This window comes from Rhinatrema bivittatum, chromosome 7, assembly GCF_901001135.1.
Source record: "Rhinatrema bivittatum chromosome 7, aRhiBiv1.1, whole genome shotgun sequence".
Classification (NCBI taxonomy): domain Eukaryota; kingdom Metazoa; phylum Chordata; class Amphibia; order Gymnophiona; family Rhinatrematidae; genus Rhinatrema; species Rhinatrema bivittatum.
In genome coordinates, this window is record NC_042621.1 from 237,675,665 (window position 1) to 237,703,205 (window position 27,541).

The window sequence follows — 27,541 nt, forward strand, 5'->3', positions numbered from 1 at the left end:
ACCAACTTTTTATTTTCTGGTAAAAACCAGCAATCAGAGTATGGAACAGAGTAGGAAAATCTTCACTGATTAGATCAGAGTGCATAGTCTTAGACAGCTAGGCTGAGGTTATTGCCAACACATACAGCAAGAACTACAGATATAAATGCTTTCACATCTAAGTACATTTAGCTTAGGGATCCATTTATAACATTCCCTTTGTGCTCCTCCATGCAATAGCTCTAAGAATTAGCAGCAAGATACCATTTTCACAATTTTCAACATTTCTCAACCTTCACTATTCTCCCTTATATATGAGAGGTCCTGGATATCCAAGCTCCCAACATCACCCAAGAATTTCAGTTCACACTACTCGTGAAACAGTATTCCTTCTTCCAAGGTCAGGAAAATTCTTAACTCCAGAATATCTTTCCTCAGCTCTCATCAAGAGAATAGTCATAAACTTCTGTGTTCATGCTCTCACCTTTCCAAGTTTCTCTACTTCAAACTCTTTTCTCTTCAAGGACTTCTCCCCAGAATTTCACCTTTGGGCCAAGGTCAAGTCTCCAGTTATCTCTATTTTAAAAGACTACCCTTTGAAAGGGAAAACTCCTGAAAGGCCCTCTCTTATGAAAGGCCACCCCAAGCTAAACCCATTCCCTGTATGGGTTCCTTTCAAATACTCCTGCCAGAATCCTAAGCTAACTCTTTTATAATAAGGGACTACACTTTCTCTTCCAGACATGGTTTCCTAACCTTCTTAAAGGACCACATACCATTAATCCTAAAACAGTCACCATGACACAGTATAATTGCTTCATCCCATGTTCACCATATAGATGTGCCATCTAGTGGTCATTATGAATATCACACTTATATGCTCCATTTTCCCCCTCCCCTTCTCCACTCAGAATTCTTCCAGTGTCTTTTTTTGTTTCCTTTTTTCTTAAGTGCTGAAAGAGCTCCTTAGTGGGAGACAGTCACATACATAAACAGAAAAAGCAACAAAAACCTGCTTACCTCAGCAGAACTAAATCAAAACTGAGGCATTTAAACATACAAAATGTTGGCATTTTTCCTAGAGTTCGTCCTCTTGTTTGTGGCCTCCTTGCTACTTCTTGACCCTGGGCTTTTATTCCTTTCCCCTGGAGGTCCACTCTAAGTATTTAAGGTGGACCAGGCTATATAGCTGCTCTTGGTCCTTTAAGATGTTCTGGAGTTCTACTCCTCACACCATTTCACAAAGCCAATAATTAAAAGGGTTTATCCAGCTTTCAGGGCAATGCAATATCATGCACTGAACTTAGTGCACAGGTTAACGAGCGCTTGGACACGTATTTTAGATGTGTGTCCATAACCCCCATTGCAACAAGGGGATCAGCATGCACAAAATGTGCGTACAAACTTGCGCGTAGCTAATAGCACTCATCACGTGTAAATTCCATGTAGATAAGGCTATTAGCTATTTATTTATTTATTTAACAGTTTTATATACCGAAGTTCTGGTAACAAAGTTATGCTATTAACCTGCCATGCAAAAAATCCCCATGACCCGAGGCACACTTTTTAACCCATCATATTTTACGCCTGCCCGAAGCAGGTGTAAAGTTTTTCCGTGTGTCAAGGGCTCAACTTAATTGTCATGGTACTAAGTAGGAAGAACCACAGAAAGCAGCACCATGCAAAAAAAAGTCTTGACGTAAAAAAGGGCCGTGTATATTTTGTGTGCATATTGTGCCAGTAAATAAGCTGCTGCGGGATAAAACGGGCACTCAAAAATTGAGCATTCCTTTTAGTAACCTGCACACACAGGGCACTTAATATTAATTTACTCACTGCTTCACTTACTGCCGATTAGTCCATTCACTGTCACAAGTCAGTGAAAGTACCAATCCCCTTTCAGAAGGCTGTCCTGAAAGGGGATTGGTCCTATTACTGACACTTGTCAGTGAAAAGGACCAATTGGGAAAAGTCCTGCCAGGGGGTGGGGAAGGAACTCTAGCCAGGCTGTTGTGGAAGCACAGCCACTTCTGGGCGCCCAATACAGAGCGCTAGGGACATACAAATTAATCATTGCATGTCTTTTTTAGCACGGCAGCTTATTTGTGTATTGCATCAAGCGCCCAGGCGAGGTGGATGTGTGTGCATTCAAAAAATGTGCGTCCATGTTGGACGCACGTTTTTTTATGTGCATGATATTGCATCGGCCTGTTTGGGAGCTGGCCAGACAAACTCCAAGTTTTAAATTTCCTGCCCTACAGAGTGGATAAATTTTATCTGAGTAAGTCATTATCCACCTAAAACGTAACCAGAAAACAGGTGTCAGCATCAGAGCATGCCAGTGGCATGACTTTATTTTATTCAGCTATCATTGATTATTATGTACATTTTGTTGTAACCCATCCTGCACCTTGAAGAGTGCAGGATATAAATTCTTTTAAAGAAATAAAGAAATAAAATAAATAAATAAATAAAATAAATAAATTGATATCTAGCACTAGCCAGAACAACTTACCCAGTTAACTCTGGTTGGAAAAATAGCTATTCTAAATTTAGCCAGAGAATAAAACTTTTGTGGCATGTATCCAAGCAGCTTTCCCTCCTGCACCCAAAGACAGTACAAAAATTGTAGCATAGTCCAAGTGACAGAGCAGCCCGATCACCTCATCCCCAATCCCTTTTCTTAAACTACGTTTAGCTGCAAATCTCCACTCTTCCCCCTCAAAACTCCAAAAGTTCCCCAGAAGCCCAACAGGAGGAAGATAGACTACAGCCCAGCAGGGAGCAGTCTAAAAGCCCGATTTTTAAGAGGGCTGTGTGAGTAAAAAATGGGGTTACGCATACAGCTGGGCCTTGTGCATGCTGCACGCATTTTAGAACGAGGCCGGCAGAAGTGCCAGGACAACAAAAGGGTAGGCCGGGGGATGGGGTCTGGGTGGGGAGGGGCAGGGCGGGGGCCAAACAGGACAGGACAGATTAGGCCTTGTCCCGGAGAAGCGTGCGCCAGCATCTGGCCAGCACACGGTAGATACTTTTGCTCAGAAGGAGCAGTAACTATTCAAATTTAAAAAAATGGGGAAAGTTAGGGTAGGTTTAGGGGTCAGGGAGGAGAGAGGAAGAGGGAAGAAGGGATAGGGTTAGGGTTAGGAAGGTTCCCTCCTTAATTGGAGCGGACTGGGAGGGAACTGGGCAATGGCCCGATCACGTCGCCGTACATATTTTTGAAAGTTTTCCCCCCTCGCACGTGCAAGCTGCAGGCTGCCCGCACATGCGCGCATGGATGTTAATATCTGGCGTGCTTGTGCGCATGGATATTGCATTTTATAACGTGTGCGTTCTGACATGTGCATGTTATAAAATGATTGCGTCCATGTGCGCGCGGAACTGTGTGCACATGGACACACGTACGGATCTTTTAAAATCAACCCTTAAGTGTGGGTAGAGCTGACAGCTTTACTGGCACTTATAATTCATTTATTCATGTCACTTGACCAATCCCAATTGAGACTGCATCCAAACAGCCTGCCTCGAACTAGACAAAATTCCAACTCAAACACTAAAAGGAATCTCACAAACCATCACCCCAACAATCACGGCAATCACCAATAAATCCCTGGAAGAAGGAAAACTCCCAATCACACTAAAAATGGCAACTATCAAAACCATTATAAAAAAAAAAGAACCTGGACCCAAATGACCTAAACAACTACAGACCCATCTCTAACTTACCCTTCCTAGCTAAATTAACTGAAAAGGCAGTCCTCAAACAACTAAACAAACACCTAGAACAACACAACATCCTACACCCAACGCAACACGGCTTCCGAAAACACTGCAGTACGGAAACCTTACTTCTAACACTATCAGATACAATCCTAAAAGGTTTTGACAATGGACATAGCTTCATACTAATCCTACTAGACCTATCCGCAGCCTTCGACAAGGTCAAACATAATAGCCTTATCAACCGACTTCAAGAAATAGGACTGACGGACATAACCCTAAAATGGTTTGCTTCCTTCCTAAACAACAGATCATTCCAGGTAAACATCAACAATATCAACTCTGAGCCAATCCCACTTGAAACAGGAGTACCTCAAGGTTCAGCATTATCCACCACACTGTTCAACATATATCTCCTCCCTTTATGCCAACTACTATCGAGTCTCAGAGTCACATACTTCTTGTATGCCGATGACATACAGCTAATCATCCCTATATCAAACAACCTAGAAGAAACCCTTAAACTTGCACCACCTATCTCAAAAACATAAAGAGCCTCCTAAGCCAAATGAGTCTACACCTCAACATGGACAAGACAGAATACATCCTACTTGAAAGGAAAAATCCGAAGAAAACACCTACAAAAACCATGCTGCTAGACGATATCATCATCAAACCAAGTAAAAACCTCAAAGACCTAGGAATATGGATAGACCCTGAACTGAACTTCAAACATCACATTGCTATGAAAATTAAAGAAGGCTTCTACAAACGGCTTCTACAAGAAGGCTTCTACAGATGGCTTCTACAAACACCTGAAACACCTAAAACCACTTCTGAACCCACCTGACTTTAGAACCATTCTCCAATCCCTGATCTTTTCAAGCTTCGACTACTGCAATGCCCTACTCCTCGGTCTCCTCAAAACTACTACACACCCACTACAAATTCTCCAAAACGCCACCGCAAGAATTCTCACTGGGCAAAAAAATTCGATCACATCACACCAACTCTAAAAGAACTTCACTGGCTACCCATCCAAAAACGGATAGAATACAAAACACTAACGATCCTACATAAATCAATGCACAACAATGAATTTACCACCCTAAAGAACATTCTTCAACAGCATAAACCCGACGCAACACTAGATCCACCAACAAAGCCTTATTCGCAATACCCCCCGTCTCAACTGCCAAACTAACCACCACAAGACAGAGAGCTTTATCAATAGCTGGACCACTGCTATGGAACACACTACCAGGATACCTAAGGATGCAAAACAATTCAAAAATATTCAAAAAAGAACTAAAAGCTAGGGGTGTGCATTCGGTCCCTACGTATTGGCAATCTGCAATGGATGTTGCCATATTCGTTGAATTCGTGGGGTAGCGAAACGTATCGCGATTTCCCACGAATACATGAATCTTTGCCGAATTATTCAGCCCCTGTGACATAGTGAGGGCAAAGGCGATCAGCGCCATTTTGTCACATGGCGATCGGCGCTATTTTGAGTACTGGCATCGGACGGCTGGAGTGCAGGAGGTCGCTCCCGGACCCCCGCTGGACTTTTGGCAAGTCTTGTGGGGGTCAGGAGGCCCCCCAAGCTGGCCAAAAGTCCCTGGGGGTCCAACGGGGGTCCCGGAGCGATCTCCTGCCCTCAGGCCATCGGCTGCCAGTAATCAAAATGGTGTCGATAGCCTTTGCCCTCACTATGTCACAGGGGCTACCGGTGCCATTGGTCAGCCCCTGCCACATGGTAGGAGCACAAGATGGCGCCGATGGCCATGTGACAGGGGCTGACCAATGGCACCGGTAGCCCCTGTGACATAGTAGGTCAAAGGCTATCGGCGCCATGATGAAACCAGCACTGAGGGTGTGAGAGTGCAGGGGATGGCTCCCGGACCCCCCGCTGGACCACCAGGGAGTTTTGGTAAGTCTTGGTGGGGTCAGGAGGGTGGGGGGTTGTAGTTAATTTAAATTTTAGCTGGGACATGAATAGAAATCATCGTATTAATGCATCGGGGCGCCATACAGCCGAATGCAACGTATCTGCTCCCTGACAAATCCGAATCCCGAATGCAATGTATGGCGTCCCTCTGCACATCCCTACTAAAAGCATGGCTGTTTCGCCAAGCCTACAAAGACGGCATCGGTTAAACACTAGCACACAAATCTCAACAACACATTCACACTTATAAAACAAAGCACTTCTCACACATTATGATTTGAATTACAATATACCTCCCTCCTCCGTTCACATCCAGAACTTAATGTACTAACTACATAATATCATCCATTACACTCTCCGCTACCAATGTTGGATCGATGCCCAATTAGAATTTAATGTATATTATTTACACTGTTATTTATTACTTATTGTTTTCTCAGTTATAACTGTTATTTGTTATCAATATTACTAATGTTATCTCTGTAAACGTTGTTACAATTGTAAACCGGAGTGAAGGCTTGTACCAAACCTCGGTATAGAAAACGAATAAATAAATAAATAAATAAATAAATAAACAGGAAGAGACAAGAGTCTCTCTTCCACCAATTGGGCTTCTGGAGCAATTTTTAAATTCCTGATGGAGGTTTGTAGCTAAGCTTCTTTTAAGGTAAAGGATGGGGTGGGAGTATTGGGCTATTCCACAATTCAGGCCACACTACCAATGTTTTACTCTTTGAGTGGACAGGAGATGAGTTAATTTGGGCCTACACTACAATTTATTATCTTAGAGGGCAGAAAGGAGGGGGGATTGGGTACTGCTTGCCCCCTACTATTTTATTGTTTATGCAATATTCTAAAGTGCAGGATGTGGTAAAGTTTCCCAGATAACTTTATCTGGGTAACTTCAGCTGAGTATATTCAATGGCACTTTAACTTGAATAGATGCTACAGAATATTTGGATAAAGTTATCCTGGTAACTTTACCCTGAAAACTTTGCTCTCTGGCTCATTGAATGTTGACCTTATGTATATTTTAATGATGCAGGCATTACTAATTTATGATACCCATTTTGATGCAGTTACAGGCTTCAAGTAAAACAAGATCCTTTTATGAAATATTGTCATGTCATCTTCTAAATATCACAGTTAATTAATTTGTGGATACATATTCATGGTTTTCAGCAAAAATATTATGGTGGTGACATTGCCAGTAAAGGTCTAAATCTGTCATGCCTCATTCTTGGCAAAAATAATCCCTTATTTAGTTGCCTTTTTATTGACATCGTACAATGGTTAAGAATGGATAGAGAGATACTGCCATTTATGTCTTTGTTTGCAATTTTAGCTATTGACTGTGAACCCTGAGCATCGTTTTTCCAGTCTTGTGGATGTTCAGACATCGTCCTATTTATCGGATGTCAACTGGGAGGATATCTGTGAGAAAAAGGTGGAGCCTGGCTTTGTTCCAAATGTAAGCAGTGAGATGGTGGGACCCAACTCCCCCCTCCTGATCAATCGTCAGGGTTGTTTTATGCAATAAATAGAGTGATGTACAGGAAAAACTTTCCTTACACAAACTAAAATATAGCTGCTAGAAAAAAAATGGCTGTACTATGCTTCAGCTCATAATTTCACACTGTTTTAACAGAAAGGACGCCTGCATTGTGACCCTACATTTGAGCTAGAAGAGATGATCCTAGAGTCAAGACCATTGCACAAAAAGAAAAAGAGACTTGCAAAGAACAAATCCAGAGATAACAGTAAGGACAGTTCTCAGTCGGTAAGTGAAGCTTTGATGAAGTTGGAAGTCTGAGTATACTGTCTTCTCATGTGATAATCTTCTCATGTGAATAAGTCGTATTAGGTACCATAGGTCTTAGGCCTGCAGAACTAGGACCTGATTTTCAAAAGCGATTACATGCTTGGGTTTTACATATGCAAATGTAGGCTTTTGAAAATTGCTGCAATATGTGGCATTGACTTGTCAATAGGTTTATCCATGTTAAGTGCACTTAACTTGGGTAAATGGCTTTTGAACTTTGCTAAGATAGTATGTTACATTTACATGCGAAACTCCTTTGAAAATTCACCTGGTGTTGTTTAAAGTTATTTGTTATAGGTGATTTTATGTTTCAATCTCTTTATTAATTTTCAAAATAAACATCAAATATGATTTGATACAAAAAACAAAAGGAAAAGCGAATATTCTATCAAATATCTCCATACCAAAAATAGTAATAAGCAAAATATTACATGAATTAGTCCACTACTGAGGAAAGACCGATGAGACAATCAAAATTTTACTCTGAAATACCAGTTCAATTTAATATTACAGTTCTATGATTCCCTAGATGCATGGACAGAAGCCAAAGAAAAAGTTCTGGATTGAAGAAATACTTCAACTTGTTTAGGGTCATACAACAAGAAGCTATCATTCTCAGATTTAAGCAAACATTTACATGGAAATCTTAGCATAAAGGAATATCCTAAAGTAATTGTTCTATCTCTATAGGTCAAATGAATGAATGGGGGAGAAGAGACAGTTCCTGGTGGAAGGGGCCAAATGACACCCTTCCTCTTTTTTTCCATCACAGTTTAGTACTTTAGAGGGCAGATGTACGCACAGTAGTGCATTCTAGCCAGGTCAGAAAAAAAAATATAGAAGTGGTGCACTCCTTTGATATGCCACTTCGCTCGCATGTCGGCGGCTGCTCGCCGCAGCCTGCCGCAATATGAAGTGTTCTGGGCAGGGGGGCAGGATCTCATGTTCAGGAGCGGGTTGGCTGCAGGAGGTGTCAATCAGTCACTTCTGCGAAGGTTCTCAGTCTTGCGGCCATCTTTCCTGCCGTCTTACCGAAGCTTGCTGCAATATGAAGGATTCCAGGCAGGGGGGGCAGGATCTCAAGCTCAGGATCGGGTTGCCTACAGGAGGCGTCAGTCACTTCCACGAAGGCTCTTAGTCTCGTGGTCATTTTTCCTGTTATAGGTGATTTTGAAGAACAGATTGTATAGATCTCTGGCATATAAAATTGCAGACTTTGCTACTGGGAATCCATCCTTATAGAGGCTGATATCACTGGGCAACAATGAAAGTGTTACTGACCTAAAAAGGTCCTACTCTATAGTATCTTGATGTGCTGAACACGAATATGACCATGAAAAGTTTTTATTGGCTCTTGTTTTGAAGATATTTAATATAGTTCACTTTCTATGTTTAGTCATGTAAATGTATCCAGTAGGACTGTAAATAAGCCTAGAATGATGTAATATTGCATCATATTGCATAATACCATCATGCACACATCATCCAGAGTTTATTACATCATTTTCTGATGCAATGCAGTTCTACTGCCATGCTGCAGCTGAGTAAGCTGACGTCAGCAGTGTACTATATGAAGCCCAGTCAGAAAGGGTGAGCATTTGAAATATTCATGCTGGCTGACTACTGCTGGAAACTCCGCAGAGATGCTCCCAAACAGGTGTACAAGAGACAAGCAAAGAAATCTAAGACATAGTCTATGACTCCATTTTTCAAACGGTATTAACCGTAGGTCTCCAACTATTGGCATACAATTCAAGATGTAATTATATTATTGCATATTACAAAAAAACTAGAGCCAATGTTGCATTTTCACAGTCACATTCATGTTTAGCACATGGAAATGTATAAGAATTGACTAATTTCATTTCTGTAACATGACTTTTGTGAAAATTTGTTGCCCAGTGTATTCTAAAAGATTTGTCTGGCTACAAGCCCTGAGATTTGAATTTCCGGCCCCTCTCACTGGCAGAATTGTAAAAGTTAGCCAGATAGAAAAAGAGGCAGGGCGAAGGGGGCATGGCTAAATTGATCCAGCTAGTGTTGATAGTCAGTGCTAGCGTGATAAACTTAGCCAGCTTAGTCTGTTCAAAATATTGCTGCCCAAAAGGTATCCAGGTAACTTTTTAACCAGGTATATTCAGCAGCTAAATACTATGTAACCAATCAATGTTCCTCAGGTAAATTTCCTGCTTACCAGTCTGCAGAATATCAGCCTTTGTTTACTGTCTACATTAATGATCATCAGCTAATTTATAAGCAGGGTAATTTTAAAGAGCCCATACAAGGCTGAAGTCTGTGGCTGCTTTCTATCCATAGACTTTGACCTGAACTTTCAACATGGGCTTGGGCACATAGGTCTGCTTTGAAAATGTACAGGTGTTCCCAGTACGCATGCCAACATAGATGCACAAAGTTGCACCTAATCCCAAGCAGGTGCAATTTTGTGCAGGAAGATTTATGTGCATACTTTTGAAAATCAAAAGCATGTTGTGGAAGTGTTTTCCTCCCCCCCCTCCCCCCCCCCAGGTTGTGTCTCCCTAATGCAGGTTTAAAGTACACATGAAAGCGGGTTTCGTGCATACTTTTACCCGCCGTACCCGGTGGTTGATTCTCAATGCGTGCACTTAAAACAAGGTTTTATGCATATAAAGCCCTTTAAATATCAAGCCCACAATAATTACTTGAAAGGGCTTTCATCTAGCACAGAAGTTGACTATTGTAGAAATGGAGAAGGTTATTTGCTGCGTCCCCCGCTCTCCCCCCCACATAGCTTAAGGGCCGTGGTATACTTGCTATCTGAGGGCCTGCAAGCCAGTTTTGAAAGGGGAAACTCCCCTCAGAGTTCCCCTTTGAAATTCCCTACCTCAGAGGAAAGTGTGGGGATCAAGTACCCTCAGAGTCAGCAGGTTCGAACTCCCTGCTGGGAAATAAAATTAAGGAGTTAAAAATAAACTCCCTATGTGTATGTTGCCGGACCCGCCCTGACACTGCCTTGGCTCCTCGCCCAGTGCCACTTCTGTTACCCGTGGGGAAAAGTATACCCTCTGTGGATGGCATACATAATTTTCCCTGTACTGGGGGGAGGGGGGGGCAATTTTCTTCAATAGGTAAACAGCCATTTAGTTACGTCTATCCCTTTGAAAATTGCTCCCATAATATCCCATAATGTAAAGTGTGATGTACCAGAAAATATTAACAAACTGAGTAGTAAAAATGCAATAATGATAAAGAATACAAGATGAATATTCAATAATAAAATATAGCATATTCAATAAATATTAATATTTAGCACAATGGATTTTCCCATTCTGTGGGAATAAAGCTCTTAATGGCCATACACAAATGCATAATTTCACAGATGTCAGTGGGCACAGTCCATCTGTAATGCCAATTTGTGCAAAAGAAAAAGCCCAATATTAGTCAGAGGAAGAAAGAAAAGAAAGACATATTGAACTGAAAATTAAGGCTCACCAGCAAAACTCAATAGGATATTTTACCCAATTTCTGTCTTTCTGGACCAGGTCAATGCTATCAGACTGTCTCCCTCTTGCTCTCTCTCTCTCTCTCTCTCTCTCTCTAATGAGCAATACAAATGTCCATACATATGTAAAAAGTGTCAATTATTTTAAAAGCTGCAGAAATGGTTTATTGACTTGAGTTCAGCCAGAACAGTTAATGATTTTACCTTTCAGCGGTAACTGCACAATACAATCAATGAGGCTGACAATGGAAGGTTTACAGCAATAAATTCCTCCTGCCAGATAAAGGAATGCACAATTTTAAAAGACACTTTGCAGAGCCTAATACATAGAGGTTGATATTGAAAGTGGTTTGTCCGGTTAAGTCCCAATTCTCAGCCTTATCCGGATAACTTTAGAGCTGTGGAAGAGCAGTACTAAAGTTAGCCAGATAAACTGATCCAGCTAACTTTGACATAGCCAGGTATATTCGGTGACACAGCCCCATCACCCCCTTCCCTGGTGTTCATAAGCAAATGCACTACTTTAAGTCTGCACAATGCTTTTCTTTGCAGCTTTATTTATAAAGTGCTGTCTGAGTTTTGCTCAGCTAAAGGTGTGCGAAAATGTTCACATCAAAAGTGAAAATTGCAAAGGCTAGACTTGCCACTTCTGTGGGAAAATTAACAAAATAGATCTACAGTTTTTCACCATAGAATTTAAATGTGAAAAAGATTTGCTGAGCTAGGTTAAAATGGCTAAATTGACCGTTTTGATGCAATCGCATGCTTCCCTTTTTGAAACTGAGAAAAAGTATGGAACTGGCAATATTTGACAAAAAAATGTCAAATATTGCCTTTCGCATGAAATAGCCAGCTAAAAATAAAATTATATCAAAGAAAAAGAGGCAGATTTTCAGGATTCCTACCTTATGCTCTTGTACAGGTGAGTAATATGAAAGCTAACCATGGATGTGCTCTGTGTGTGTTTGTCTAGTTACTGATTTTTGTTACATTACAGGAAAATGAATATCTTCAGGAATGTCTAGAAGCTCTTCAGCAAGAATTTGTGATTTTTAACAGAGAAAAGTGAGTGATGAAGAGCTTTATTTCATATATTTATTCATTAATCTTATATGCCGGCAAGTCCTATAAAACCTTTTCATCATGGATTCCATCATTGCATTCAAAAAAATACTGACAATACACATTTATAGTGTGGGCAGGGCTTGTTACTATGCTAAACAAGAACAGAAACAAAGAAGCTGATGGTTTCATAAAAGAAAATTCTATCACTAAAATATACTGGTTGGTAAACTGTCAATAATGTTTGTTTTAAATGTCTTGACTCATCTGAACTGAACAACAATAAAACAGAGGTTGTGACTCATTTCCTTTTTTATATGTGATTGATCATTAAATACGAGAGAAAGCAGAGCTAGCATTAGTCACGACCAATCTCTCCCCCACACAGGGACAAAGTCATTCTATTGATTAACCTGTGGGTTCTGAAACATTCTTAGAAGCTGCACCTCGCGAGCATTCTTTCAGGAATGGCATTACATGCCAATGAATCATCATTCTAGGTAGTGCAACAGAATTCTTGCATTCACCGTTCACGAGAAGTACTTTTGGGAATGAAAAAGAACACATCTGTATCATCCCTCGTTTAGTCCTCCTCAAGCTGATAATGTGATTATTATCACAGTGTCAACAAGTTTGTATTCAATGCAGAAAGAACATCATAAATAATAGCTGTTTTTTTAGATTGTGATACCTCATAGAGTATGGAGCCTCTCTATATTTGTCAGAGGGTGCTCTCTTACAGAAAAGTCACATTTCAAGCATTGACCACAATGTACGTGTCTGGTTTAATGCCATACAGACTTTCTTTATATATAATCACTGGTATCAACAATCACATAATTTTTAAAGGTGCTTTGCAAATTTTTATATTTTAGTGAAAATTAGAATGGATGTAAACATCAGTCAACTCCCTAACCATTTTCTTTCTCTCTCTCACACACAGTCACCACCCTAACCAGTCTCTCTTCCTCCCACACATACCAGTCAGCTCCTGACCAGTCTCTGTCTCCCGTACACATACAAACATCTCCTTGACCAGTCTGTCTCCCATACACACACCAGTCACCTCCTTGACCAGTCTGTCTCTCTCATATACACCAGCCACCACTTTCAACAGTCTATTTCTCTCACACACACCAGTCACCTCCTTGACCAGACTCTGTCTTCTTCACATACACCAGTCATCTCGTTTGCCAGGCTAGCTCTCTCTCATACATACACACACCAGTCAGCTCCCTGACCTGTCTCTGTCTCAATCACACATATGCTCTCTCACTTAGACACATACTGTGAATCACACTTGCACAAACACGATCTCTCTTACAATCACACACACATTCTTTCTCTCCCTCTGGCTCACTTTCCCTCACAAACCTCCCCCCTCCCTCAGCACAAATGGCAGCTGCAGTAGTCTCCTCCTCTAGTCCCCATTGCCTAAGAATGAAAAATCCCAACAGTTTCTGGGGCTATCTCTGCTCTTTCTCCTATTGCTGATTGCTGGCTGTGCTTTATTTTGGTTTGGGCCCACACTTCTGCCGCTACTTTACGCAGCATGGTCTTCTCTTCTTTCCACGCACCCCACTGTACATCACTTCCTGTTTCAGGCCATGGGGGTGGAGAAAGAAAGGGCCATGCCGCTGATGTTTACCAGCTTCCACTAACACTGGCTGAAAGGAATGGCAGCAGTTTTAGTGTAAGAATATGTGCATCTAACTGTGATGGAGAGAGAGGCAAGTATAACCAGGACAATGGGACTCTGGGAAGCCGCGACACATCTGCCATTGCTTGACGACTGGTGTGTCGCGACACACCGGTTACAAATCGCTGATCTAGATTACTTGTGTAAATATAAACAAGCATGCCTATCTAGAAAGAGGCATTACATTATGGATAAGATAAACAGTTCACTATCTTGTCCTAAAGAACAATTTTTTGCAGTACAAGCATTAGTTAAGATTAGGGATGTGAGTCGTTTTTCTGACGATTGAAAATATCGTACGATATTTTCAAAGTCGTCAGAAATCAGGGGCTCCCCGAAACCGATAGGAAAACCCCACAAAATTGTTTGTGGGGTTCCCTTATCGTTTTGTGGAAGGGCGGGAAAAACGGCACACTATAACAACTCCATTGAAGATGGTGCCCGCCGTCCATTACTCCTACCATGTGACAGGGGCTGGCCAATGGCACGGATACCCTGTCACATGGTAAGGGCAAAGGGCCATTGGCGCCATTTTTATTAGTGGCAGCCGACGGCCTGAGAGTGGGAGATCGCTCCCGGGACCCCCACTGGACCACCAGGTAAATTTAAAACTTTTTGGGGGGGGGGGTCAGGCGGGTGGGGGAAGCTAAGGGAGCTGTTTTAAAGGGTCGGGTGGATTTTTTGTTTATCGGCTCAGGCACAGCCGATTAAAAAAAAACCCGATCGGGCCACACGAAAAAAAATTCACGATGTGAATCGGAACCGGAATCGGTTCCGATTCACATCTCTAGTTAAGATTACCTATTTTCTCAATTTTGCCTTACACCAGGAGTATGGTTAAAAGGAGGCCCCCCTGTTCCTTCAGTGACTCCCTTGCTCCTCCAGGTTTCCATTTCTGAATTCCTCAAGCATGTCCCTACACTTTTGAGGCTGGTGGAATCTGTTGCCATTGCCGCCATGAGAAAGTTGGTGAGGCTGGATAACAATGCTGATGCATCATTGAGATCTGACATCCAAGCTGATCTTTTACCTTCCTCTTTTGCTTCAATGACGCTGAAGCTGGACATGCTAAACCCTGGAGTTTCGGTGGGGTCACTGTTAGTCCATTGAGGGAATATCTCACATTGAACCTGCACCTGTAAGGAATATCAGGTGTGGATATAGGATACAGTAGATTACTAGATTTAACCAATAATCTTATGATATAAATTCATTAGTTTTAAGGGAACAGTTTCATGAGGTAATCAATTGGTTTTGTTGTAGCAGCATAAGGTATACAAGGTTTAATACGGTACAGATATTTATTTTCTTTGTTTTTGTTGGTTACAGTTTCACAGCACAAAGAACTGTTATGAAAGTTAAACAGAACTTATATACGTTATCTCTAACCCAGTTTGGCACTTAGTAATCACGCAGTGCTGAATTAATTAACCCAGTCAAAAACAAACCCACAACACTAAGGGCCGGATTTTAAAAAGGTTACGCGCGCCGGGCCTATTTTAAAAAGGCCCGGAGACGCGCGTAAAGCCCCAGGACGCGTAAAAAAGGGCAGAGAGGGGGCGAGGCGGTCCGGGGGTGGGGTCAGGCTCCCGGCCCAGCGGCCATATTTGCCGCTGTGCCGGGGATCGCACGCTGGCAGTCGGCCGGCACGCGCAACTTACTTCAGCCCCAGGGCTGAAGTAAGTTTAGAAACCAAAAAAAGAAGTCATCAAAGGTGGGGGGAAGGGCGGGGGAGGTAGGGGAAGGGAAGAGAAGGTGGGGCAGTTATGTTCTCTCCCTGGGAGGGAAAGGGGGAAGGCAGCGGGGCTTGGAGCGGGCTCGGCACGCGCAAGGTGCACAATTGTGCACCCCCTTGCGCGTGCTGACCCCTGATTTTATAACATGCACGCACCTGTGTGCGCATGTTATAAAATTAGAAGTACATGTGCGCGCACTGGGTAGCGCGCGCACATGTATGCCCACGTGCAAGCTTTTAAAATCTACCCCTAAATATATAATTCTACAAAACAGTCAATTCACCATATAAATTCAGAGGACTACACTCAGAAAAGTTTAGATGACCATCATATATTGAGATGCTGATGAAATTCACTTATACATTGTGCCTGGCCTGCATCTTGACTACATCTGTGTATTATAATCATTGGTTGTCACAAAGTCCATATTTTTTTTTTAAATATACAAATAAAATAAACTTATCTTATGAAACAGTTCTTGTATGCTATTTCTTCAATCCAAAATTTCTGCCATTGAATCACTTCTAATTATTTATTGATATGGAAATCTGGGTATCCAAAAATATCTTGTTGTTAAGAATATTGGGGCAGATTTTAAAACATACGCACGGGCGTACATTTGTGTGCGCAACCCGTCGCGCACAAATGTACGCCCAATTTTATAACGTGTGCGCAGCCGCGTGCATGTTATAAAATCAGGGGTCGGTGTGCGCAAGTGGGTGCACACAAGTGCAAATTGCACACGCCGAGCCCTTGGGGAGCCCCCACTGGCTTTCCCCATTCCCTTCCCCACCCTTCCCTTCCCCTCCCTATCCTGCCCCCCAGCCCTAAAGAACCCCCCGTACCTTTGTTTTGGAAGTTACGCCTGCCGGCCAACTGCTGGCGTGCGATCCCCCGCGATGGCCGCTGTGCCGGAGTCCTCAGCCACGCCTCCCGGACCGCCACGGCACACCCCCGGACAGTCTGCCCCACCCCGTTCCACTCCCCTGCCCGCCCATTCAGAAAAGCCCCGGAACATACGTGCGTCCCGGGCTTTACGCGCGCTGCTGGACCTTTTGAAAATAGGCCCAGCGCGAGTAACCCCACTACGCGCGTAAATCCTTGAAAATCTGCCCCATTTTGTGTATTTTTTAATTTTTGTTAGTATGTTTTTGTTTAGAATTTAAAATAAAATTATTGGAATTCTCTGTTGAATATATTCCATACATACATTTGTCCTTTTAGATGCTTTTTGATTATTATGTATGGAAATTTCTTTTATATTTCTTTCTGTGTTAAAGGAATGTAAATGATGTCTTGAGTCCAGATGCATATGAATATTCACATTGTGGGTTAATGAAGTTCATAGAGTTCAGCAGCAGGCATGTGCTGGAACAATACCCATTTCATAGCTGGTCTCATGGCAGGATACAAAGTTTTCACCAAGGACATGTTCACATTTCTTGTCCAAGTTTCTTTTTCTCGCAGTATGAGGTGCTGACAAATGTCTGATATGGAAGAGCAATCACAGCTTCTTTTGTTCTGTGTGAATCAGTTTCTTATAAGATTGCCAAGATCATTTTTGTGTTAGGCCTGTACTTTTGGTTCAGTCTGTGTGCATAGCAGCAGGCCTCAGGTTCAATGATGCGCATCCTTGTTTAGGGTCATTGGCATTTATCCTACAGATGGGATCTGCAGCAAGCATGAGTTTACATCAGGTGCAGTCTAAACATTAGGCTGTACTGGAAGGTTGTACCAGAAGGGAACTATGATGAAAGATCTGGAACTGGATCTGCTAGTATTCCACTTCTGTAGATAGACTTGTCTCTTCCACTGAGGTGTTGGCCACTTTGTCATTATTGAAAAATATGCCTTCTCTTATTAAACCTCTGACAGTCTGGCTATACAGCATTTGGGGGCTTTGGTCTCATTGGAACAGTCTCTCTTTTCATTATCTGTCATTACTTCTAATATTCATGCCATAAATCACTCGCAGGAAAATACTTTGTCTTCTCAGACAAAAAGAATTGATAACTTGGAATATTACCCCCACTCAAACTGACTATGGTGCAGTCAGCTTTGGTTCAGGATAAAACTGCTATTCATCACAGGTTGGAATACTTAGAAAATGCTATGAGATTCCTGAACATAAGAGTATTTTACATTTTCCACTAGTGGAACTCTTCAAGAAATACATGCGTGAAGATCTTAAATTACCACAGGAAGCAATTTCCCCTATTAGTAAATGTTTTCTCCTTTCTGCTGCTAAGGTACCCGTGAAGATGGTTGGTGGGACTATCAAATTGGATCAATCTGCTAGTTTTGATGTTTCTGACATATTAGAGCCTTCAGTTGTTGAAAAATCTCATAGGGTTATTTTATTAGTGGCCTTTGTTTTTCCCCAAGTTGGGGACTCAGCCTTCCGGTTAGTTTTTCACAATTCACAAATCCCCTTTATTGTGTATAAGGTGTGGATGTCTCCCAGTTTGTGTAGAACTAGTCGGGAAAACCAAAAGAAATGTCTTGCTCTGCATTGGGAAGTATTAGAAATGGGGGTTTTCCATGTAAATGTTTAAGTGGAATCGCTCATGTCATTTTTTTTTTTATCCTTGCCAGTTAAGGCTGTATATTGATTCTGAGAGACTGTGATGACTCACCGTCCGTGAGGCCTCGGGCACCGCCCTTCTGTCGTCCGTCCTGTGCCGCCACCAGCGGCCAAGGTCCCTGGAGTTCGACAGGCTCAAGTAGCTCCCGGGGTCCGTGCCTTCGCTGGCCCTGGTTTGGCTGGGCTCCTAAGTTCCCTTCAAGCAGGGTTGGGGGTAAGCAACCCCCCAATCCCCAAAGACAACACAGAGAGGGAGCAGTAGTTCCTTCAAAGTAGTTTATAACGTACCACCTGGAAACATTACATGAGGGTTGTCCCCTCCCCCTCCAGCCCTCCGGTTCTCTTACAAGCAGTGCTATTACAGAGTAACCTTTTACTTCTTATGCTTAGCTCTATTACAAGACCTAACCCACAGGCCCCTTTAGAGTCCTCCTCCCGGGCTTCCCCTTTAGGCTAAGGAGTATACCTTACCCCACACAGCTTACTCGGTATCCATATACGAACTGGAGGACTCCTCTCCCCCTGAACCTACCTCCATCTCTTCCTCCTCTGACACTGAAGAGCTGAGTTTTTGTGGCCAGTTCCACCAAGGGGGCACACCCTCTTCCACCACCTCCATGGACTCATCAGTGTCTACCTCATTATCCTCTATGCCTGCCACCTGTTCGCCTTCAGGCTTCCCTCCCCTGTCTGGTGGCGTTTCAGGGAAGCTGGGATGTGTAGTCCTTCTCCTCTTCTCCTGCGCCCCCTGCTGTCTGGCCCTGGTATTGTTGTTGTGCTTATGGTAGCTTGTCAGCTCCTGCCAGCGGCCGGGCTGCGCTACATCACAAGACCTAATAATATCTGATCTCCCCTGCGCTAACAGAGGGTAGGACAGAAAGCTTCTTTTGATGTTTTCTGTAAATAATTCTCTTGTTTTTCCTTAATTTTATTTCTTTTTTTTTTTTTGCCTACTCTTGGGTTTTCCTTGGTTCTTTTTCATGTTTCAGTTCAAAAGCTGAGCATAATGGGATAGATTTTCAAAACTTACCTGGCACGCACACATGGACGTGTGATTTTATAACATGCGCGCGCTGGCGCACACATGTTATAAAATTTCAGGTCGGCGCGCACAAGGGGGAGGTATAAATTTGTTAATACGCGTGGCGACACATCGGGGCCTTCCCCAGTTCCCTCCCAGTCCAATTAAGGAGCAGACTAGGAGGGAACTTCCCGACCCCCTGACCTCCCTTTCCCATCCCCTATCCTGCCTTACCCCTATCCCTATCCTAACTATCCAAATTTTTTTTGTTTTATCTTTTGCTTCTGCCAAGGAGCAGGAGCAAGTTGCATGTGTCAGAACCCTGCCAGGCGCGAGCCCTCGGCACAGCGGCAAATGGCCACTGTGCCAGGCACTTCCTACCTGCCCTGCCCCCTTTTAAAGCCCCGGCACTTACACGCGTCCCGGGGTTTACACACGTGGCCGGGCCCATTTGAAAATTGGTAAAGCCCGACCACAAACGTAAATCCCGGGATTTACGCGCGTCAGCATTTTAAAATCTACCCCTATATGTATAGTATTTCTGTTTACAATATTTTCTTTTCTTTGTATTTACTAATGTATTCAATTTCTCTTACAAGTTATATTTATTTGTACAATTAAAATGCATAAATAAATAAGATTTAGCTACAATATATTTCAGCTGTTCATATCCAAGTAAATGTTTCACTGAAATTGAAATCAATAGTGCATAATTTGGGGGTGACAGTAACTACTACCCAAAGTATAGCATAATTGTGTTGGATCCATTAAGAACACATGTACAATTGTTATTAAATGCATACTGTAGACATCTAATTTTTATAAGAAGGATAATTGAAGGCAGATAACAGTAAACATAGAGGCCTGCTCTTTATTAGGTGGTTCCTTAAAGTATTTGATAGCATAATGGCCAGAAGTTGCATATGAAATTCAGGAGAATTCTTTCTCAATGTATTTTTTGGAGAGCTTGGAGGATCTGATAGCTATGGAACAGGAAATAAAAGGAAGCTGAAAAGTGGTAGCAGAATAACCTAGGTGGCAGAAGAAAAAGGTAGAATATTGTGCATGCTAAATCTGAAAATGGAGAATGTTTAGAATCTATAGCATGAGAACTCCAAACAGATCCTTGAAACCAAACAAATACTGTGTGTGATAAATTTGTAATATCTAGCCCGCTCATAATTGGGATAAAGCTTTGATGATTCAAAGTTTCAGATGGAGCACTAGAGCATTGCTTCATGATTTGCTGGGTTAATTGATCTTTCAGTTCCAGCAATAAGCTATAATTTTGACTTAATTATTGTAATTATGTCTATTGGAATGCTTTGAAATTATATGGTGTAATGCTCCTTCTTTATTCTTCTCAGATTGAAGAAAGGTCCCGAACAAACAGCTTCATGTTTTTCTCGACTTGAGTCCACTGATGAGGCAGAAGGAGAAGTAGACGCAGAGGCAGAAGGAGATGCTGAAGCTGAGAGTTCTAATATAGCCATGTGTAGCTCAGTATGTTCATCCACAAGCAGTAGCTAGGCCTCCTCCTTCCAGATGGGAGGGCTCATAGCTACATGACTCTTGAGTATATTATTCTCAGGTTGCTGAATAGGTACTGCACTCATAGTACTTCAGTTTCAGACTAGAGGGACAATTCATTTTCTTAAACTGTAGCAGAAGCGGAATCATAGTTCTTAAAGAACTGAATTCATGGATGTCAATGAATACCAGTATTGAATAACACTGGTTTTCCTACCATGGCGAAACATACTTGCTATGCAACACCTTAGGAAATAGCTTAATTAACATATTTAGTGGTAGATTTGCTGACTGGGTCATCATTAAATGTGACAAGATGATGCGGTTAACATTTTAGCAGGGTAATATTTGCTTACAATACAAAAGAATGGGTTAAAATGTAAATAGAAAAATTAATATGAAGCATGAAAGAATTTCACTTTAATTACTCACTGTAGTTTATACGGTGCAAAGAAAAGTTAATACTTTATGGAAGTATATAGTAGGTCAAAATCTCTACTGGTGAACTACCCTATGGAAGACAATAGTATATGTCAATTGTTTTATGCTGTTTTTATTGGAGGTGTAATATAAAGTACATAAACTATTAAACTTCTACAGAGATCTCTAACTTTCCTCTAGCTGTAAATATTGCCCTTTAAAATATTTCAGAAGCATTTTCTATGTTGGACTCTGTGGCTAAATCTACAGTGGCTTTACATGATGAGTAAGAGCCATTATGTGTATATATATATGTGTATATATATATATACTATGAAAATATTGTGATTTATATAAAACCTCATTTTAACGATATTCACATACAAGTTTAAACAAACTGAGACCCCTGTAGGAAGTGGTGTGTGGGGGAGAGGAGCTAAGAAAGATGTTACACTGGGGAGCCTGGTTTCTGAGTGCAATTGTGACTGACTTTCCTCTGGGAAGTGGCCATGCCTTGAGCCGAATCTCTATAAGCATTCCCTGTCTTTAAAGAGAATAGGGAAAGTGACTAAAAATTAGGGGTGTGCATTCGGATTGACCGCATTAGTAAAACGCAACTCATATTTTTTTTTTACTTAAAAAATTGATTCGACATAAACGATCGGATTTCCCACATATCGAACATAGATATGTTCGATATGTGGGAAATCGCGATTGTTGAGCCAAAATAAAAATTTAAACCCCCTCACCCTCCTTAATCCCCCCCCCAGACTTACCACAACTCCCTGGTGATCGAGCGAGGAGTGAGGACGCCATTTCTGCAATCCTTGGCGAGAAGCATGTGACGTCGGCGGCACGTCGAGTGACGCCGGCGTCACATGATTCCCGGCTCGTTCGCGCCGGACGGCTCGTTCGGCCCAAAAAGAACTTTTGGCCAGCTTGGGGGGGTCAGGAGGCCCCCCCAAGCTGGCCAAAAGTTCTTTTTGGGCCGAACGAGCCGTCCGGCGCGAACTTGCCGGGAATCACGTGACGCCGCGTCTGAGTGACGCGGCGCCACGTGATTCCCGGCAAGTTCGCGCCGGACGGCTCGTTCGGCCCAAAAAGAACTTTTGGCCAGCTTGAGGGGGTCAGGAGGCCCCCCCAAGCTGGCCAAAAGTTCTTTTTGGGCCGAACGAGCCGTCCGGCGCGAACTCGCCGGGAATCACGTGACGCCGCGTCACTCGACGTGCCACCGACGTCACATGCTTCTCGCCAAGGATTGCAGAAATGACGTCCTCACTCCTCGCTCGATCACCAGGGAGTTGTGGTAAGTCTGGGGGGGGGATTAAGGAGGGTGAGGGGGTTTAAATTTTTTTTTTGCACATATGTACATATACCCAACTCATTGGATTTTTTTTATGTCCATATTGGCCGCAAGTGGGACCCCCTTTCGGACATAAAAAATATGAACATAAAATTTTGCTCTGCACATCCCTACTAAAAATTGATATTTTATGACATGTACTAGCAATTGCCCTTCTATAGTACCTTGAATAAGTAGTTGACTTTATGTCTCCTGAGACTGATGAATGTGGTAAGGGAACATGTAACATTTTATTTGCTCAAATAGTCATTACCATGAACACTGCCAGTATTACGATCCCACAATACAAAGAAAAATACAGTCTAAATCCACCATCTTGATTTTATGCCTCCCTTCCATTTCTGTACCCCTACCTGCATGGAAATAAAGGGCAGCTCCTTCTTAAATGAGTTAATTACATAATTAATATGCATGTTTAAGTTGCAGGACCTCATAATTCTCTGTTGTTTAAGCATTTTTAGAACCAAAAAATGTTATATAGCATTACCAGCCCTGAAAATGCTCCCATGTTGTAACTCTGATGATTCTTTTCTGCTGCTGGTGAGGAGACTGCTTTTGGCTATAATGCTTTTGAGTTATAAATGTAAATACAAAATTAAAGTAATATCTTATTATCAACTCCATGGTACTTTTATTATTTTTAAATGTAAAACAACGCTGATTTTATTGCAACAGCTGGTTGGTCCTGCAGCTATTTCCTTTATTCAAACTAAGACGGTAACATCTAAAAAGGCCAAGCGGGTGCACATATGCGCATGTTCGTCAGCCCATGCCCAGAGATGTAGCCATTTTATAACATATGTGCAGGTACGTGTGCATGTTATAAAATTGCCTGAATGCGTTCACGTATGTGCGCAATTTTAAGTGGATGTGCGGTTATGTGCACAAATGCTGCTTCCACTACCTAAGTGGGGGATTTTAATAGACATGCATGCTGACACCATTACCAGTTTTCCCAGTTTGTTCCCAGTTTGCCCAGGTAAGGGATAGGACTTCCAAACCCCCCCCCCCCCCCCCCCATTAGTTTAATAGCCTCCCTTCTCCCCTGTTAGCCCCAACCCTCAAGACCCCATTGATCTTTCTAACTATTTAACTTTATTTTATTACTTACATATCCTCCATAGCAGAAGTAAAGTTACACGGCAGGGGACCCTGATGTGCACCTGTGGGTGTAAGTATTTATGCACTAATTTGAAGTTGAAAGCCAGGAATACCCATGCCCTGCCCAGACAACACCCATATTCCGCCCCTTTTTCTGAACTTTTCATTTGTTCACACAACAGGAGATATGTATGTATTCAGCCAGCTTTTAAAATTCACCTTTCAGGTTTTAAGCATTAAAAATAGCTATTTGACTGCACACAGTTGCTGTAATGCTAAGTTGGTACCTCTTAATGAAATGATAAAATCTGAATTTCATTACATTTTTAAGTTACAGAGGCAGCACAGACTGACATGATTGCCTTCTATTATTGTGTTTAAAATTATAATCCAAAAGTGGAAGAACCAAAAAATATTCTTACCAGTTGCAGAAAGGAAACAAGAGTACAGTATAGAAGTATTTTTAGAGTTAGTAAAATTATTTTCAGATCTTAAAAATTAAAGGCCCAATTTACCCAAAAACAGGCAGTAGAAAAGCATATGTCCAAAAACTATTAGGCAAGTTTGATGACTAGAAATAATCACCACCTATGTTTAAAAAAAATGTGATCATAAAACTCTACATATCTTGAGAAAACAAAGAAACACCTTGCACCTGTGTGCAGGTGCTACTTGCCTTCTCTCTCCCAACCTGTTTATTGTCCCATCTCCTCACCCCAGAGGAAGGGTACCACCTCAGTTGTGGCCTTCCCAACTCTACAGGGAGTTGATCGGCTCCTTTACTTGAGTTTTAAGGTCAGCTCCCACTTGGACTTGTAGAATGTATTATCGGCTTCATTAAAATATATGTGTGCATTATTATCCATTTGGATAAGAAGGGCCGCTCTTCTGGAGTCGTCAGCATTTGAAATTGGACAGTGGAGTGCATTAGAAGGTTGATATTCAAAGGCATTTATCCAGATAACTTTTGATTTATCCAGATAAATGCTGAGTTTTAATTATCATCGTTATTTATCCAGTTAAATATTATCTAGATAAATCATTATCCAGATAAAATTTATCTGGATAAATGGAAAGCATTTCAGGGATATTTTGATATGGGGTTGAGTTAGCTGAATAAAGTATCCATGTCTATTTATGTGGTCAATTTTGTTTTTAAGAATAGCTTCTACTTTTTACCCAACACCAACATAAGGCTCACCAGTCTATAGTTTCCAGGATCAGTCCTGAAGCCCCATTTAAAACTGATGTCTTATTGGCCACCCTCCAGTCTTCTGGTACCATGGCTATTTTAAATGATACATTACAAATCACTAAAAACAGGTCTGCAATTTCATGTTTGAGTTCCTTCAGAACTCTTGAGTAAATACTATGTGGTTCTAGTGATTTTTTTCTTTAACCTGCCAATTTGATTTATTACATCATCCAGTTTTAAACTGATTTCATTTAGTTGCTCAGTCAACACTCTTAAAATATGACTCCAATATGGGTATGAGATTGACATTGTCTTTAGTTAAGACAGAGGCAAAAAAATTCATTTAGTTTTTCTGCTATTTCCTTGTCTTCCCTGAGTATTCTTTTTACCACTCGGTCATTTGTGACTCCCTCACAAGCTTTTTGTTTCAAAATGACTTGAACATTTTTTTTACTACTTGTTTTTACTTCTATAGCAAGCTTCTTTTCAAATTCTCACTTTTCCTGCTTAATTTTTTTTTTAACATCTAACTTGTCAGTGTTTATGCTCATTCCTATTTTTCTTATTTGAGTCTGAATTCCATATCTTCAAAGGATACTGTTAAAAGAGGGAAATGGAACCTACTCTGAAGAGAGAGCTGTGTTAAGCAGAGTGCCATAGGGATTGGGGTTTGGACCGGTTTTGTTCAATATTTTTGTGAGCAAAATTGTGGAAGGGATAGAAGGTAAAGTTTGTCTATTTGTGGATAATATCAAGATCTGAAACAGAGTGGACATGCCTGAAGGAGTAGAGAGAATGAAAAATGAATTAAGAGAGCTTGAATGGTGATCGAAGCATTTGGTAGCTGGGATTCAATGCCAAGAAGTGCCGAGTCATACTTTTGGGATGCAATAATCCAAAAGAGCTGCATGTGATGAGGAGTGAAAGACTGATGCTCATGAACCAAGAGAGGGATCTTGAGGTGATAGTGTCTGGGGATCTGAAGTTGGCGAAGCAATGTGACAAAGTGATAGCTAAAGCCAGAAGAATGGTGGGCTGCATAGAGAGGGGAATAACCAGTAAGAAAAAGGAGGTGATAATGCCCTTATACAGGTCCTTAGTGAGGCCTCACCTGGAGTATTGTGTTCAGTTCTGGAGCCCGTATATCAGAAAGGATAGAGACAGGATGGAGGCAGTCCAGAGAAGGGCGACAAAAATGGTGTGGGGTCAGTATCAAAAGATCTATGACGAGAGGCTGAAGGATCTGAATATGTATACCATGAAAGAAAGGAGGAATAGGGGGGAGATATGATACAGACCTTCAGATACCTAAAAGGTTTCAATGATGTATGGACTTCAAACCTTTTCCATTGGAAAGAACACAATGGAACTAGGGGTCACAAAATGAAACTCCAGGGGGGACGACTCAGAAGCAATGTCAGGAAATATTTTTTCATAGAGAGGGTGGTGGAGGCCTAGAATACCCTTATAGAGGAGGAAGTGAAGAAGAAAACAGTCAAAGAATTCAATGGGGCATGGGATAAACACTGTGGGCCAAATCTTAAAACTTATGCGAGGGCGCAGATTTGTTCGCGCAACCCGGTGCGAACAAATTTACGCCCGATTTTATAATATGCGCGCGTCCTGGGGCTTGCGTGTGCCACCGAGCCTATGCAAGATAGGCTCGGCGCGTGCAGGGGGAGCTTGGGGTAGGTTTTCAGGGGTTACGCGCATATCTTACACGCATACCCCTTTGAAAATCTGCCCCAGTGGATCTCTAAAGCTAGAGGATGGAAATAAGATATGTATGCAGGGGGGTAAGTTGCTGGTGTGGTGGTTACTACCCTTAACTAATATGCTTTCTTGCTTTTAATGCAAATGCAACATTGCTCCCCACTTAGGCCTAGATTTATCAAAATGCGGTAAGTATCGCATGCGATAGCAAAAGGGGTGTGGTTTATGCAAATATTCAGTTTATTGCACTTTGTGCTAATTACCTATGTGAAGAGAGAGTGTCTGGCCATGATGTCATCTCCCTAGATAGGTATTTGTATCCCTATGGTAGGCCTACCTAGTAACTCGAGGTGAGGTTTAGGTATTAGTGTAGGTGGTTAGGGGCCACTTTGACATTCAAAGTGAGATGTACAAACAGAACAGTGGTCTCTTGTGAAGATCTGATGACCTTCGGAGTGAGGAAACTCATTCCAAGATGAGATTTGGGCAATGTTCTCTCAACCTAGCTTGATGGACTCCCTACCTGGATAACATCAAGCTAGAGATTCTGCAGCAGGGATACTCTAATCCACATCTGGCAGAATCAAATCTCCAATGAGCGACACCTCTTCCTTTTTTTCCATCTTCTTGATGTCCTTGACCAGATCTCTTTCCACTTCTTCTATTTGAGTTGGAGGCATGTAGACCATTCCAGTGTAAATAAAAGTGCCATCATATTTTTTAAAGACATTCCAAAGAGCTTCCTCCTTTTCCTATGTATCCTGCATTTCAGTTACTGGTACTTGGATATTGCTTATGACATAAAGAATTACTCTTCTTACTTTTCTGTCATCTCTGCTGTTCCTTAATAGGACCATATCCCATTCAACAGACTCACTGAACCATGTCTCTGTAATAGCAACATTATCCAAGTCTGTCTCTACTATTAGGGTCTGCAGATATGGAATTGTATTGCTCAGACTACAAGCATTTGTGTTCATATATTTTCAGTTTTTCTCCCTCAGCTGGTTGCTCTTCCTGGTTATCTTGACTGCCCTTTTGCTTCAGAGTGAACTATTGAGCTTATTAATTTTGTTAATATCTCCACCCACTTTCTATATTTATTGAGAGTGATATTCCATTTCCATTGGCTTCCTTCTATCACCCCTGTCCTCTAGTATA

At 41.8% G+C, this 27,541-nt stretch overlaps 1 protein-coding gene across 1 annotated transcript in view; it reads left to right on the forward strand.

The window, feature by feature from the left end:
- The window catches only part of STK32C (serine/threonine kinase 32C), a 695,653-nt gene extending 674,036 nt beyond the window's left edge, over nt 1–21,617 (forward strand). Inside the window, exons 9-12 of the mRNA XM_029609989.1 lie at nt 6,999–7,124; nt 7,302–7,433; nt 11,954–12,021; nt 20,426–21,617. Coding sequence (XP_029465849.1) covers nt 6,999–7,124; nt 7,302–7,433; nt 11,954–12,021; nt 20,426–20,588 — 489 coding nt within the window. The 3' untranslated portion in view covers nt 20,589–21,617. The remainder of the gene's footprint in view (nt 1–6,998; nt 7,125–7,301; nt 7,434–11,953; nt 12,022–20,425) is intronic.
- The last annotated feature ends 5,924 nt before the right edge of the window (nt 21,618–27,541 follow it).